General features: G+C 48.6%; 1 protein-coding gene across 1 annotated transcript in view; it reads right to left on the bottom strand.

Annotated features, from left to right (window-relative positions):
- Positions 1-4,842: 4,842 nt before the first annotated feature.
- LOC119462210 (cadherin-like and PC-esterase domain-containing protein 1) overlaps positions 4,843-14,615 on the bottom strand; it is a 109,935-nt gene continuing 100,162 nt past the window's right edge. Inside the window, exons 18-22 of the mRNA XM_049672882.1 lie at positions 14,022-14,158; positions 13,372-13,592; positions 12,092-12,193; positions 5,550-5,637; positions 4,843-4,995 (exon numbers count right to left, since the gene is read on the bottom strand). Of these exons, the coding sequence (XP_049528839.1) occupies positions 4,843-4,995; positions 5,550-5,637; positions 12,092-12,193; positions 13,372-13,592; positions 14,022-14,158 (701 nt within the window). The remainder of the gene's footprint in view (positions 4,996-5,549; positions 5,638-12,091; positions 12,194-13,371; positions 13,593-14,021; positions 14,159-14,615) is intronic.

Genomic DNA, 14,615 nt, shown 5'->3' on the forward strand with positions numbered 1-14,615 from the left:
GAACAGGTCAGGAGAAAAACATGTTTCGAACAAAATGCAACCATCACATACGGGTAATTTACAAGTATTTTCACGGAATGTACCTACTTCGCCTACCTTGTTTCGTCATGCAGATACTAAAGAAAATGATTGACGATGATTATCATTTGCAAGATTGTTCAGTGTAAGCTGTTAAACGACAATCGGAACTTGCTGCGCGGTTTCTCATAACGATTGCTTTCCGCAGTGCTCGGACATCTGGGTTCCGTATTTACAAATATTTTCGCTCGTAACTGCTCTTTGCCATAGGTTGGCCCCTTTCATTAATATTATGTCAAGCAACACGATTAGCTGTAATTTCTTCTTTTAAACAATTCTATAGTGAAAGCTTTTTTCTGAATAAGGGCGCTGAGGCCCTCCGCACGCCAGGGAAGTCAGGAACGTTCTGTACAGCAAAATTACAAAAATTGTCTTCTACCTTCTCTCTCTCTCTCTCTCCCAACAAAGGAAGCCCATGCGGGTTTCTCAGAAATAACCTTGTGAATTTACGCAGAAGTCATTTGTCATATTTGACCTTCCCGCCCAGGACTACTATGCCATATTCAATATCCCTGCGCTTCAAGCGGTCGTTTAATTCTACCTAGCATCGTCATCTGCTATCGTCTTCCTTAGCTCATATTGTTGAGCAACCGCTCAGTTAGGGCGTTGGTCAAGGGTTCGGTGCCAGGACCAGGACGATTTTTTTTCTCCAACTGCGGAGCTTTATACGAGACCCGTATGGGTTTCCTTTGTAGCTTCTTGCCACTCTCGTGTGCATGGCAATCTTACCCTTTCAATTAACGTCATCCACAAACGGATTTCCGTAGAACTCGCTTGCTATGTTCTACGCAGTCTACGCCAAACGTATGGACCGTCGCAGCGTCACCATAACGCGCTAACACGAATGCGAGGTCACACTCACTACCACCCACTCGAAAGCTTTTGATTGCGAAGACACCCGTACTTCTCGGACTATATAGCTTTGCAATGATATCATTTCTGCTAAAATTCCATTGTCAGAACCATCTTCAGCTTCAACCGCGTGCATTGCGGGGTTGCCGCTCATGCCAAAGTCCGCCGCAGTCCATTTGTCGATCAATTATTTTCTGGTCCACAAACATATTTGTCGCTCAATTATTTCCTTGTCCACAAACACAGCATGCAATAACACGTCACGTAGACAAAAGGATGGCAAACGACCACCTATACTGGTGTCATCCTGTTATATTGCTGCTGAGTTTTCTGGCAGCGTTCTACTGGGTATGCTCATATCATACATATCCATGACATTTTTGAACGAAACAAAAACTTTTAAGCTAGGCATCGAGTCTGAAATATTCTAGGCAGTGTGAACACTGTTACACAATTTCTTCTATGGTTGTCACCAGGATTGAATTTTAAAGCATTACAGTGCACCGAGGCGTGTTCTTCAAGCAACCCTGCAAAACATTTACCAACATGAACGAACATGCCCCACGTGATTTATGCGTAGGAAGAGGCATCTTGTAAGACTGCCATCATTGGCTTTCGAAAGCTTTGATAACATTGCCTCACGTCACATACGAGAATTTCAATGCAGAAAACACGATGAAGGTCCTTATAATACAATAATCGCAAATGCGCGGTACGTTCTACAGTTTGTTACACCACTAATATTCAGGTGGTAAGTGCAGCGCTAGCGACATCGGGCACAGTTATTTTCTTGCCCTAAGTCTCGATAATGGTGCGGTGAGTGGAAAAAAAGGCGAGTAGCTTTATAAAAGCAGATACTTTGGCTTACGTATTGGACTGGGCTGAAGATTATAGCCCGAGCATCGCCACACCACCGGAACAAGTAGAGGTGTCTAGCCAAACAGGTGGGGCCTTGACACCACTTCACTGGTTGGATGTATTGTCGCGACAGAAAAAAAAGGGGCGGGAATTGTCGAAATAGTCAAAAAAAGCAGCGCTAGAAGATGGGAATGGGTCCTTCCTATCTTGTCTCTTCTTCTATAGCACTGCTTTTTTTTCTAACCATGAACCACCTAGTCCTCGAGTGAATTCTTGCGTTCGAAATGTATTGCAGATTCTATACGTTTTCCCACTTACTCCTAGAGAAGCATTCGCTTCTTGTACCGATGCACTCCTTATTTTCAGTTGTTTTCGGGAAGTTCTTCGGCGCCTGCAGAAAGCTAACTTCGAAGTGTCAGTCGTTCAGCCAACCCGTTTTGTCTTGATCTTGCCAGCTCGTTTACTTTGCCCGCTTTTCTGTGTGCGTGTAACTGTAAGCCACGGGCTATTATGTGGTGCTTTTCATTCTGTTTCTCTTCTTCCGGCATGCTTGAAACTGGCTGTTCCAGTTTGGTGCAAGCTTTTGCACACTTTGCGTAGCTCAGACTTTCTTAGTGTTCATAGCGTTGAACCAAGGTAACCAACGACAGCCATTCACTAACTGTGGTGCAGATGCCTCCAATTTGCTCGCATTAGGCAACGAAGCACTGCGTTGATTTGAACAAGCGCCGAAGATGGCAAGCAAGCAAGAAATCGAGCGAACCTGTCACTTTCCGAATACGCGCAAAGAATACGCGTTCGGCTCAGGGGTGATTTTTACGAAGCGATTCGTAAGCTGGTCTGGTTTGTAGAAGCAGACAGCCGGCCAATGACGATAACGAGCATGTTTTTAGTTAGAACAGCAACCCAACCCGAAACAAGTTTTACGAATCCAAATCCTCGTGAATTAGGTCACTAATATTTTGTGGCCAAGTGGTGCAACCATACCGCCTTCCAGATGCGTGTGTTTTGCGAACGCTAAAATGATCAAGAACATCGTCGACGGCAACCTGCGCTGGCTGTTGAGCTTTTTTGAAAGCCTCGTTTTGCTCTGCTGGTGTGGCGTCATCGCGAACACTTTGGCAGCAGACAAGAAACCGTCAAAGAAGTGTGGAAGGGGGCTGAGAGTCGGTTACAGAACGCGGCGTGCCAACAGTAGGTGCACCCTTGCTTCTCCAGCAAACGGGATGCAGCGTCCAACAATCCCGAGAGCACAAAAGCAACAGCCTTCGTGGTGAGAGTGCCTATCAGCTGTCCTCGGCGTGCTTGGCGCATATGCGGTTGAGCAGGATCTCGCTGTAGATGGCGTTGATGTCGCCTTCTACGTGGAACGAAGGCGACGGCGGAGGTTTTCCCGGCGGCCGGTTCTTGGGCGCTTGCACTGGGACCACCTGCGAAGCAAGCAGAATGTTTTGTTTACAGATAGACATATCGGTCACACGGCTGCTCGTATTGCCCGTTCAACTCAAGTTTAGGTAATTTTTCTTGCACCGTTTGATTTTGTAAAAAAGAAAGAAAAGAAAAGACGCAAATGTCATGTAGCTGCCCTTCTCCCAATTTTAGTATCTCGAACTGCGTTTTTAACTCCCTTGATGCCAACATTCTTACGTTTGTTGCTTATCACATAGCTCGATCAACTAAGTTGCTTCCAACGCCGCAGAAGAAACTACCAGTGCCAGTTCTCGCTAAAGCTGAATCTCAAGAGCGAGGGAAGCGAACGTCTTCGTATGGCGTTCTTCAGAAAGAGAAAAGGAGCATTGGAGCTGCTAATACTTTTTGTCTTGCTAACCCTCCTACCAGCGTCGATTGTGCATTTCGCGAGACCACTTTTCCCGTAGTTACAAGTGCGTCCATGCATTCTGCCCTTGAAAAGTAAAAATTTTTCAAGTGGCTTTGCGAAGAGTCTTTTCTTGCAGGCCGCGGGTACCAATGCGACCGTGAGGCACTACACCGTTTAATGTTGACGGCCGTATGTAAAAAAGCGGCCACCTAAGGCACTGAAAATACGTACGTCGTGCTTCCGCGGTCCTTCCCACTTCACGTTTTTTAAAGCACTATTAAGGGAAACCATGACCAGCAGGAGGTGTAGGCACGACTGTCTGCTGTTCAATCTCAACATTGCGCGTCATGCTCGGTTGGCTTCCATGCTAAAACATGCACAGCTTTCCTTTTATGAACTTGTGAAAGTACACCGCGGGAGAGTGCCAGATTGTGCTAGTTTCTAATCTACTTTTTTATAGATGGTTAGAGCGTGAAGCAGATAACAGGATTTATTGGCCGCAAGATCGACCAGAGTTGCATGGCGGACAGTGGTTGATTCACGGATAGCGTGGATGATGCCTCGCGTCATGTGATAGCCACTGCGTGTTCGCATGTACGCGTACGGCGTGCATATCCTCTAAAGACAGTTTGTTCCGTGGTATTGACCTAGTCGTAAATGCGTCTATGCATTTTTGACGATGACCAGGATCATTTGGCCTTGGAGTGCAGTCATTGCTCTGTAGCAAGATGAGTGACTGCACGTGTCTAGATAGAGCGCGATGTGCGATATTCGTACCCTCCATTCACCACAACCATTTCAACTTCGTTGCCACTTTGTGTTCCACGGTCATCACAAAAATAATTCGGAGTCCATTTAAACCCATAAAATGGTCACAGCGTGACGTGAGCCCACAGCGTTCATGCTTTAGGCTTCTGTGTATCGCTCGTAAGCTGCACTCAAGCGCCAGATATGTTGAAGCTTTTGCGTACAGGCAACATAAACTATTTAAAATTGATTATATTTGCATATATAGCGCAACATGAAGTATATGCTTTTGTTCAGACGGTCTCTGGGTCGTCCAACTATCTGTAAATTGAAAGTACACCATTGGTGGCTAGATTGGTGAAGGTTCTCCACTATTCATGCATTATGCGCATTACATAGTAGTAGTAGAAAATTAGCATAAATAAATTATTATATACAGAGAAAAAAACAACAAAAAATATATAAAGGAAGAAGCGCCTCACAGCGTTTCATACCTTGTGGAAATGGCAAGCGCATTTTCCTTGCAGGAAGTCTTTGTAGCGTGCCACCGTAATGTTGAAGGTGTCGATGACGTCAATGTTGTAGTGGCGCGCAAACTCAGCTAACCACAGGTTCTGCATCATCAGCTTCTTTTGTTCCTTCTGCAGGTGAAGAGAAAAGTGAAAAATTTTTTATGAGCTCTCTTTCATTTTTAATTTTTTAACAACCAGTAGAATGCAATACGCTGTCGCATTCAAGATGCAAATTTAGATGTTCTATTGAGCATAATGGGCATAACAAGCCGTCGCAATATTCGTAGCACCAACTCAAAGTTTTTCCAGCCTTGAGGCAGCACGTGTTCCTGGCCTCGGTTTACTTGCAAGATAGTGGGAATAGTATAGGAAATTTTAGTGCTGACTTTCTCATGGCTTTGTAGAAAGATGTAAGCGAGAATTCTTGTATGCTCTGAAGTTAAAAGATAGCAGATCCAAAGCACTTGTTGGAATCTAGGTTATGTGAAGCTTTGTTCAAACATTTCAATTAAATGCTATACAAAAAGACAAGTCTTCCATGCAACCTTATTTTATTTCTAACTACGTGGAGTGAAAGGAAAGTTTCGTTTAAAAATTTATTTCATTATCGAAGCACGGAGTGGCTACTACACAAGTACGAAAATCTTGGAATGGCAATATACATTAATTGCCCCAATGCTCACCATGCTCAGGCAGTGTATCCCTTCAACCGGCTGGTGAAATCCGGCTCCAAGAGTCTTGATAATAAGCTTGATTCCTTGAAGGTGGTCCCTGAACAACATAAATGAGTAAACAGCGAGGGGAGGCAAATGTGAGGATCAAAGCAAATAAAAGGCAAGCAGGCCCACGAAGCGGCCGCCAGGTATTCCCTGTCGGTCCCTACGTGGGAGACGCCCACTACGCCTTAAGCGCGTCCTGTAGGACCCAAATAAAGTTTGTCCAGTCCAGTCCAAGGCTAGCCCAGTGAAATTGATCGGTCACTTACAATCGAATGCCCTCAAGCAAGTAGCTAGCATACGTGCCTATTAGAAAAAAAAATTGACGAGCAACTAGCAGAAGCAAATCCACAACGTCCTATGCCTCATTTCCAAGCTAATAAGTTCGCTTCACCTTAGGGCTCTCCTCTGTGCTATTAGATAAGCCAGTTTATTTTTGACTCGCCGCGGTGGCTATGGTGCTTCGCTCCTATGCACGAGGTCGCGGGATCAAATCCCGGCCGCACCGGCCGCATTTCCATGGGGCGAAATTCAAAAACGCCCGTGTCCCGCAAAAGGGGGGCACGTTAAAAATCCCCTGGTGGTCAAAATTACTCCAGAGTCCCCGGCCTCGTAATAAAATTGTGGTTTTGGCACGTAAAAACCAAAAGTTCAATTCAATTCAGTTTATTTTTGAAACGATTAATATTGCCACGGGGATATGAGTAGCAAAAGGCATAGGAAAATTATATTTACACGATATATACAAAGAGAGACGGCTGCAGGCAAGATGGCAGAACAACAACACGAGCGCTGCCCAGATCGTCGTCTTCACCGTCTTTTTGGCGCATTCTTCCATGCTCGGCATAGCGCGTAACATAGAACCCCCGCCGTCGAGAGCGCCGTCTCGGCGCTTAAGGAGCAGTAGGATCTTGTCCGGCAACATAAGGCTTAAGGCGGGAGACGTGCACGATATCAGTGGCGGAGGCGGCAGATGAGCGACTGTCCAATGGAGTGATCTCGTACGTGACGTCTGTGAGTTGGCGTAGGACCTTGTAAGGCCCGGAGTATCGGGAAAGAAGCTTTGACGACAAGCCAACGTGGCGGCAAGGCGTCCAGAGGAGGACCAAAGAGCCCGGAGAGTAAATAACGACTCTGTGATGGCTATCGTAGCGGGCCTTCTGGGACAGCTGGGAGGCATGAAGACGATCCCTGATAATCTGGCGAGCCGTTGCAGCCCGAGAAGCTGCATCGCGAGCGTAGTCGGTAACAGGGTGCACAGGTGGTGGTAAAAGAGTCTCGAAGGGCAATGTGGGATGGCGGCCAAACAAGAGATAAAAGGGGGAAAAGCCAGCGGTGTCATGGCGTGACGAGTTGTAGGCGAATGTCACATAAGGCAAGGTGCTGTCCCAATCACGGTGGTCTGAGGAAACGTACATGGAGAGCATTGTGGTCAGCGTGCGGTTGAGGCGCTCGGTAAGCCCATTGGTTTGCGGATGGTAGGCAGTGGTTAGCTTGTGACGGATGGAACACGAACGAAGAATGTCGTCGACGACTTTGGACAGAAAGGAGCGACCACGGTCGGTCAGCAGCTGTCGAGGAGCGCCGTGGTGAAGAATAACGTCGTAAAGTAGGAATTCCGCAACGTCAGTGGCACAGCTTGTCGGTAGTGCCCGCGTGATAGCGTATCGTGTCGCGTAGTCCGTAGCGACGGCAATCCACTTGTTCCCAGTCAGAGATGTTGGGAATGGCCCGATGAGATCAAGGCCGACGCGGTAGAACGGGACACCGGGAATGTCGATGGGCTGAAGAGGACCGGCTGGCGACAAGGATGGATGCTTGTGGCGCTGGCAAGACTCGCAAGAAGCAACGTATCGGCGCACAGAGCGGTGGAGGCCTGGCCAGAAGAACCGACGCCGAACGCGATCGTACGTGCGAGTTGCTCCGAGATGTCCAGCTGTTGGGGCATCATGAAGCTGTTCGAGGACAGTGGAACGGAGTGTTTCGGGTACAACTAGTAGAAGCTCTGGGCCATCGGAGCTGGTGTTGCGTCTGTATAAGATGCCGTCACGAAGCACGAATAATTGTAGTGACGGGGCACGGTCATGAGAGCGTAGACGGCGGATAATTGACCGCAAATTGGCATCGCTGAGCTGTTCGCTGCGTATGTCGGATAAATCGGATATCGCGAAGACACAGGCGTCCGAATCGTGAGCTGACAAGTCGGGAGGGTCCACTGGATGACGGGATAGGCAGTCCGCATCCTGGTGCAGTCTGCCAGACTTGTAAGCGACGTCAAAGCTGTATTCTTGCAGTTTCAGTGCCCAGCGACCAAGTCGTCCAGTCGGATCTTTGAGGGAAGACAACCAGCAAAGCGCATGGTGGTCTGTGATGACCGAAAAGGTGCGGCCAAACAAGTATGGTCGAAACTTTCCGACAGCCCAAACCAGTGCGAGGCACTCGCGCTCAGTGATCGAAAATTTGCACTCCGAAGAGGAAAGAAGGCGACTGGCATAGGCGATGACGCGATCGCGTCCTTGTTGCTGCTGGGCGAGAACAGCGCCGATGCCATGTCCACTGGCGTCGGTGCGAAGTTCAGTAGGGGACTGACGGGTCAAAATGGGCCAAGATGGGTGGTGACGTAAGTAACGTCGTGAGCGTGTGAAACGCAGTGGCCTGTTCAGGACCCCAAGAAAATGGCATTTCCTTCTTCAAGAGTTCCGTGAGTGGACGGGCAACGTCGGCGAAGTTCCTGACAAAACGTCGAAAATAGGAGCACAAGCCGACAAAGCTCCGGACGTCTTTAGTGGAACGTGGTATAGGGAAGTCTTTGACAACACGAATTTTTTCTGGGTCAGGTTGCACGCCTTCAGCACTCACAAGGTGGCCAAGCACAGTGATTTCACGGCGGCCAAAACGGCATTTGGAAGAGTTCAGCTGAAGGCCTGCTCGCCTGAAAACTTCAAGAACTGCCGACAATCGGCTAAGGTGACTGTCAAATGTCGGTGCGAACACGATGACATCGTCAAGGTAACATAGGCAAGTTGACCATTTGTATCCACGGAGGAGGGAGTCCATCATCCTTTCAAATGTGGCTGGGGCATTACACAGTCCAAAGGGCATTACCTTAAACTGGTAAAGTCCATCGGGCGTAACAAATGCGGTCTTTTCACGGTCTTGATCATCGACGGAGATCTGCCAGTAGCCTGACCTCAGGTCGATAGAAGAGAAGTATGCAGAGCCGTGTAGACAGTCGAGAGCGTCGTCGATCCGCGGCAAAGGGTAGACGTCCTTGCGCGTTACCTTGTTTAAGTGGCGGTAGTCGACGCAGAAGCGCCAGCTGCCATCTTTCTTCTTCACCAGGACGACCGGTGATGCCCATGGACTGCATGAAGGTTCAATGACGTCCTTGGTGAGCATCTTGTCGACTTCACGCTGTATCACTTCTCGCTCGGCATGGGACACGCGATAGGGACGGCGTCTGATTGGGCTGGCGTCCCCAGTATTGATCTTATGAGTGACCACAGAAGTCTGTCCCAAAGGACGGTCATTGAAGTCGAAGATGTCGCGGTAGGACTTCAATATGCGCCGCATATCGGCTGTCTGTGCAGGAAGGAGGTCAGACGCAATCATCTTGTCAATATCACCGTCGACGAGAATATGTGAGAAAGAGGAAGGGGCAGAGGATAAAGAAGCGTCGGTGACGAATGCAGAAACGGCACACTCGTCGATAGAAGCAATGTGGCCTAGAGTCATGCCGCTTGGGATGAGTTGCGTGCACCAGCTAAAGTTCAGTATGGGTAGCGACGTGTGATTATCTGCAACTCTAATAAGCGTGTGAGGAAGAGCGACGTTTTTGGCGAATACGACGTCAACGATCGGGGTCAAGATGTAATCGCCATCGGGAATGGGCGAACAAGACCGCAAGTTCACATACATAACGGCTTGAGGAGGTAGCCTAACGTAATCCACTGAGCACAAGCGCGGTTGGCGTGTAGTAGGAGCGTCATGGTAGCACGGTAGGTCTAGCTGAAGCAAGCCGGTTCCACAGTCAATAAGGGCAGAATGGGCAGACAGAAAATCCATACCGAGAATGAGGTCATGGGAGCATTTCTCGAGCACGGCAAGGAGTACGCTTGTGGATCGGTCAGCAACACTTATTCGGGCGGAGCACATCCCTAGTACGGGAAACGTTCCGCCATCGGCGACACGAATGAGCGGTACTGTGGGTGGTGTTAGAACCTTCTTAAGGCGGCGACGAAGCTCCGAATTCATCACTGATATCTGAGCCCCAGTGTCCACTAGAGCGACAACATGTGCGTCATCCAGTTTAACGTCTATCAGGTTTCGTCTGGTCTGCAGTGTGGTCAGAGGATTTGGCAGGCGGGTCGTCGATGCAGCATCACCTCTGGGAGCTGCATCGTCTAGTTTTCCCGAGGGAGTCGTTCAATCGGCGACGTAGGGCGGCGAAATTGGGGCGAGCGAGATGATTGGCGACGCGACAACGGCGAACGGGACTGGTGACCACGTGGGGACGGCGAACGACGATACGGCATGGGGGGAGCGTCTTCAGCGGTGGTTTGGGGATGCTCGTGGTAGGGCTGAAATCGGCCATGATCCATGTCGGGGTGACGGTTGTTACGGTTGTTTCCATAGGGAGCCTGATACCAATACCACCGGCTGTTACAATGGCGGGCCACGTGTCCAATACGACGGCAGTTAAAGCAAATTGGACGGTCATCAGCAGTCCTCCATTCGGCTGGGTTGCGAGTACGGAAAGGCGGCCTTTGACCTTGGGCGTACGAAAGTGAGGGACGGCGGTCGATCGGCTGCGAAGGAGCTGCGGCGCACACAGAGTCCAGGCCAGCATTGGAGAGCTCCCGATGAACGATAGCTTGGACTAGTGGCACCATCTGGGAACTATGATCACAAGTACGGCCGCACATAGAAGCAGGAGACGCAGCATCAAGTTCACGTCGAATGATCTTCTTCACGTGTTCCACGGTGAGCGGCGCCGACGGCTCAGGTACGTCTTCGCAGGACCACGTTGCTGCCGTGTTCGGAAGTCGAGCGAAGTTATTGGCAATGCGTCGACTTTTTGCGGCCTCAAAGCGCTTGCACTCTTGGATGATGGCATCGATGGTGTCGCAGTCCTTGCAGATTAGCAGGTTGAAGGCATCATCTGCTATGCCTTTTAACACGTGGCCTACTTTCTCAGACTCCGTCATGCTGTCGTCTGCTTTGCGGCAAAGGGCAAGCACGTCCTGTATATAAGTCAGGTATGACTCTGTCGCTGTCTGCGCACGAGATGCCAGCTCCTTCTTTGCTGCTGCCTTTCTCCCTGTGGACTTGCCGAACAGGGAACGCATCTTTTCCTTGCATGCATCCCAGCTCCCAATTTCCAGTTCATTATTCTGAAACCATACCTTCGCGGTTCCCTCGAGATAAAATAGTATGTTGGCCAACATGATCGTCTCATCCCAGCGATTATTCTTACTTGCACGCTCGTACAGGGATAGCCAGTCCTCGATGTCGACGTTGTCAGTCCCGCAGAATGTGCCTGGGTTCTTTAGCTGAGCCAGGACGACCGTTGTCGTTTGTGCCGCCTCGGTGGGCGCAGACACCTCTTCCGCCATCGTGGATAAAGCCAAGCGTCGGCCGCTGCGGAGCTCCGTTGTACCGTGTGGGTACCCCGCACCTCCCACCAAAATGCCACGGGGATATGAGTAGCAAAAGGGATAGGAAAATTATATTTACACGATATATACAAAGAGAGACGGCTGCAGGCAAGATGGCAGAACAACAACACGAGCGCTGCCCAGATCGTCGTCTTCACCGTCTTTTTGGCGCATTCTTCCATGCTCGGCATAGCGCGTAACAATATTAGCTGTACGCAGGTGTCTTGTCGGGTACACCATAAATATGGTGTCATACATGTCATTATACGGTTATCATGCGTGCAGTAGTGCCATATGGAGAACGCTGTTTTACTCAAACATTTCATAGCTATTGTTAAATAATAATGTAGACAATTCGTAAGTTCTGTAGGATAATGATGGCGCGATAAAGCATATAAACTTGTCTGGACAAACATTGTGCATGTATCTTTGACGTAAGAATAGTATTATTAAATTCCTCCAAGCTATAGGTACTGTCTGCAACTGCTTTACAAAAAAAACTGAAATTGTGGTAAGTGCCGACGTAGCCGGCCGGGAAGCCGCAGCTTCGGCCGAAGAATATGTGTAATTATTTTCCATTTTTCCATCACTTCTATGTTAAAACCCAAATGAAGACAGCAAATAAAAGAGATTGCTTCATGTGTGCTACTTCCGATTCATGTCATAAGCTATACCTACACGCTATCGCTTACAAGAAAGTCGAGAACTAAAAGCCAGTACTGATGTATCTACACATGTATTTTTTCCCCGTACCGAGCATCGCTAACTTGTAAAACTACATGCCTGGTCTGGCAAATCCTCAGCGCGCATGCGCACCTTGTGCGCATGTCGAAGGATGCAGCTCTCACTTACCCACGTAGTGCCTTGACCAGCATGTAAAGGTGCTGAGTCGCGAGCCAGTGGACGCCGCCCACGATGAGGACAGTGTTCGAATTGTTCTGGAGTGGCTTCGACCTAAAACAACGTGCAGGAATAAGACACACAAAAAAGTGAAATGTTAAAGAGGCGCTAAAATTTCGAAAGAGGAGTAGCCGCCACCACTTTAAAAGCTAAACAGTGCGTAAAGTGTGATTCACGAATACAAGGAATACCTTAATATTTCTGCTTAGTGGCCCTGGGCCGCGATATCGCAGCGGTGCTGTTTCCCGGTGTCAATGCCTTTCGGCACCTTTCGCGTTCGTGAGTGGCCAAGTGACGCTCAACTCTGGGCGGAGCTTTGAACTCCCGAATGTGAAAATCGCGCCGAAAGGCATTAACATCGGGAAGCAGCCTCGCGACAAAATACCAGTCCTGGTTTGGTTAAGATCTTCGCGCAGATACGGGGTTATCACTGAAGTCCAAATTGACAGCAATGACTCTTTCATTCCTAAGAAGCAGAAGTATAAACGAGAGCGGCGCGCACACAGCCATTTTACGGCGAGTATAATTAGAACCGGGACATTGGACAGAAAATTGTGTCGGGCTAGTAAAAATTAGATAAACGAAAATAAAGGTTTAAGCCCTGCCAGCTGCGGGCATTGGACAAGTCTTCCAAAAGTATTTAAGCCCGAAGAGCGTTATCAGGAAAGACAACAAACCCATTTCACGAAGAGTTTCACTATACCGCCGGTGCCGCAAAGCATCCCTGTAGTAGTTCTCCTTTGCAGGCTGAAGAACAGCTATGGTAAGAGGCGTGTTGCACTTTTGCCATGACTAACCCGCTTACCCATCGAGATCGAAAGGCAAGAAGGTGCGAATAAAATAATTCTACATGAGAATGCGGGGTTAAGACGACTCGCCCCCAACTTCCCCCTAATATTTCTGAAAGATTACCTGAAAATATTCACTGAAAAAGATCTAGCAACGACACTGCCCTTTCTCAATGTTGCCCTAAACATAAGTTTAGTGCCCGAAACATAAGTTTAGCGGAAAAGCGGTGATAACTTTGTCGTCATAGTACCAGCGTAGGGCCACTGCGCATGTGCTCCGAGCATGACGCAATCGGTTTATTGTGCGACAGCGTGTACGGTAAAAGCCGCAGTTTTAACGGGAGCACGTGGCCTTCGATGCCGTGCACTCCGCTGACAGTACAATAGAAACAATACCGCGATTCATAGACATTGTTAGTGGCAATGCTGCGAAGTGTTTCGTACCTCTCGATAAGCTGGTAGAGCGCCTTGTCGAAGACGGGCCTCTGACTCGTGGGCAGCCAGAACTGCGGGTAGTAGGCGAACGCCACCGCAGTCTCACCGCGGTTCAGGTTGGCGTAGACGCGCAGGTCGTGCGTCTTGTCCCAGTGCTGCAGGGAGCCGTTGAGGCGCTCCATCACGTAGTGCATCATGCCCCGGTTCGTCGAGTCCCCGATGAACAGCAACTGCGTGAGCCGGGTTACGAGCCGTCGCGAAGAAAATATCAGCGTCTAATTAGCAATCGCATGCCTTTTTGAATACAAAAAGACAAAATGTTTTAGCCCTCCTTGCCATGTCAGAGTACTCAGAAAAAAAAAAGAATTTTCATGAAGAACTTCTTTCGAACGCTATAGGATATAGGCACCTTGCACTGGCCAGAGTGCGCTACGACGCTCTCACTTATCACCCCAGTGTCGCCGACGCCGACCTACAAGTGACGCAAAGAAAATGAGACATTTCAAATGGTTGAAGCTCGAAGCAGTCTTTCACGTACTGTCAAATTAATCTCTATCTGAGTCATAGGTAGCGACCACCCCGAAGCAAAGGTTCTGCTAGTGTGCAGTACACTCTAGTTCTGCTTACAGATGTTCGTCATTGAACCAGGCCTACACTACCTTTTTTCCCGCCATGCACCGCGCAAGTGTCCGCTGCGGTAGGTTCACGTATCGGCACTGATAGGGCTGCCAGCGGGCCTCCTTCCAGAAGCAGGACTCCTTGGCGGCGCACTTCTCGCAGGGCACCATCCATCGTCCTGAAAGAAGTCATATCAAGCGCAGCTTACTCCTTCGTTTCTCTTTGAGAATTTCTTTTTCTTTATTCAATACTGAAGGCCGCCTTTTGGTATCCAAGGCAGGAGTGGGTACATGACGTTTACAAGTTCTTGGTCCATCACGAAAAAACAACAATAACAACAACCGCAAAAGAAAAACACAGAGGGTGAGGCTAAGACTCTAAGGCGCGAAGCGCCTGAGTAGTTATAGCCCCCTCGAAGACAAGTCAATAGCAAGTTATGCAGTGTTCGCAAAAGTACATTCACGTCAAAATATAGGTGTGAATAATATAGATACGTCAGTTTCAAGTTAGTTTCTGCTCTAAACATTTATACATAACATTTTGTGACCATGACATGTAAAAATATTTTTAACGTAAACAAAATGTTCTTTCTCGGCATCCTACAAGGACGAGTATTAAATGCACAAGGAAAATTT

The sequence above is a fragment of the Dermacentor silvarum genome, chromosome 8 (genome assembly GCF_013339745.2).
Source record: "Dermacentor silvarum isolate Dsil-2018 chromosome 8, BIME_Dsil_1.4, whole genome shotgun sequence".
Taxonomy (NCBI): domain Eukaryota; kingdom Metazoa; phylum Arthropoda; class Arachnida; order Ixodida; family Ixodidae; genus Dermacentor; species Dermacentor silvarum.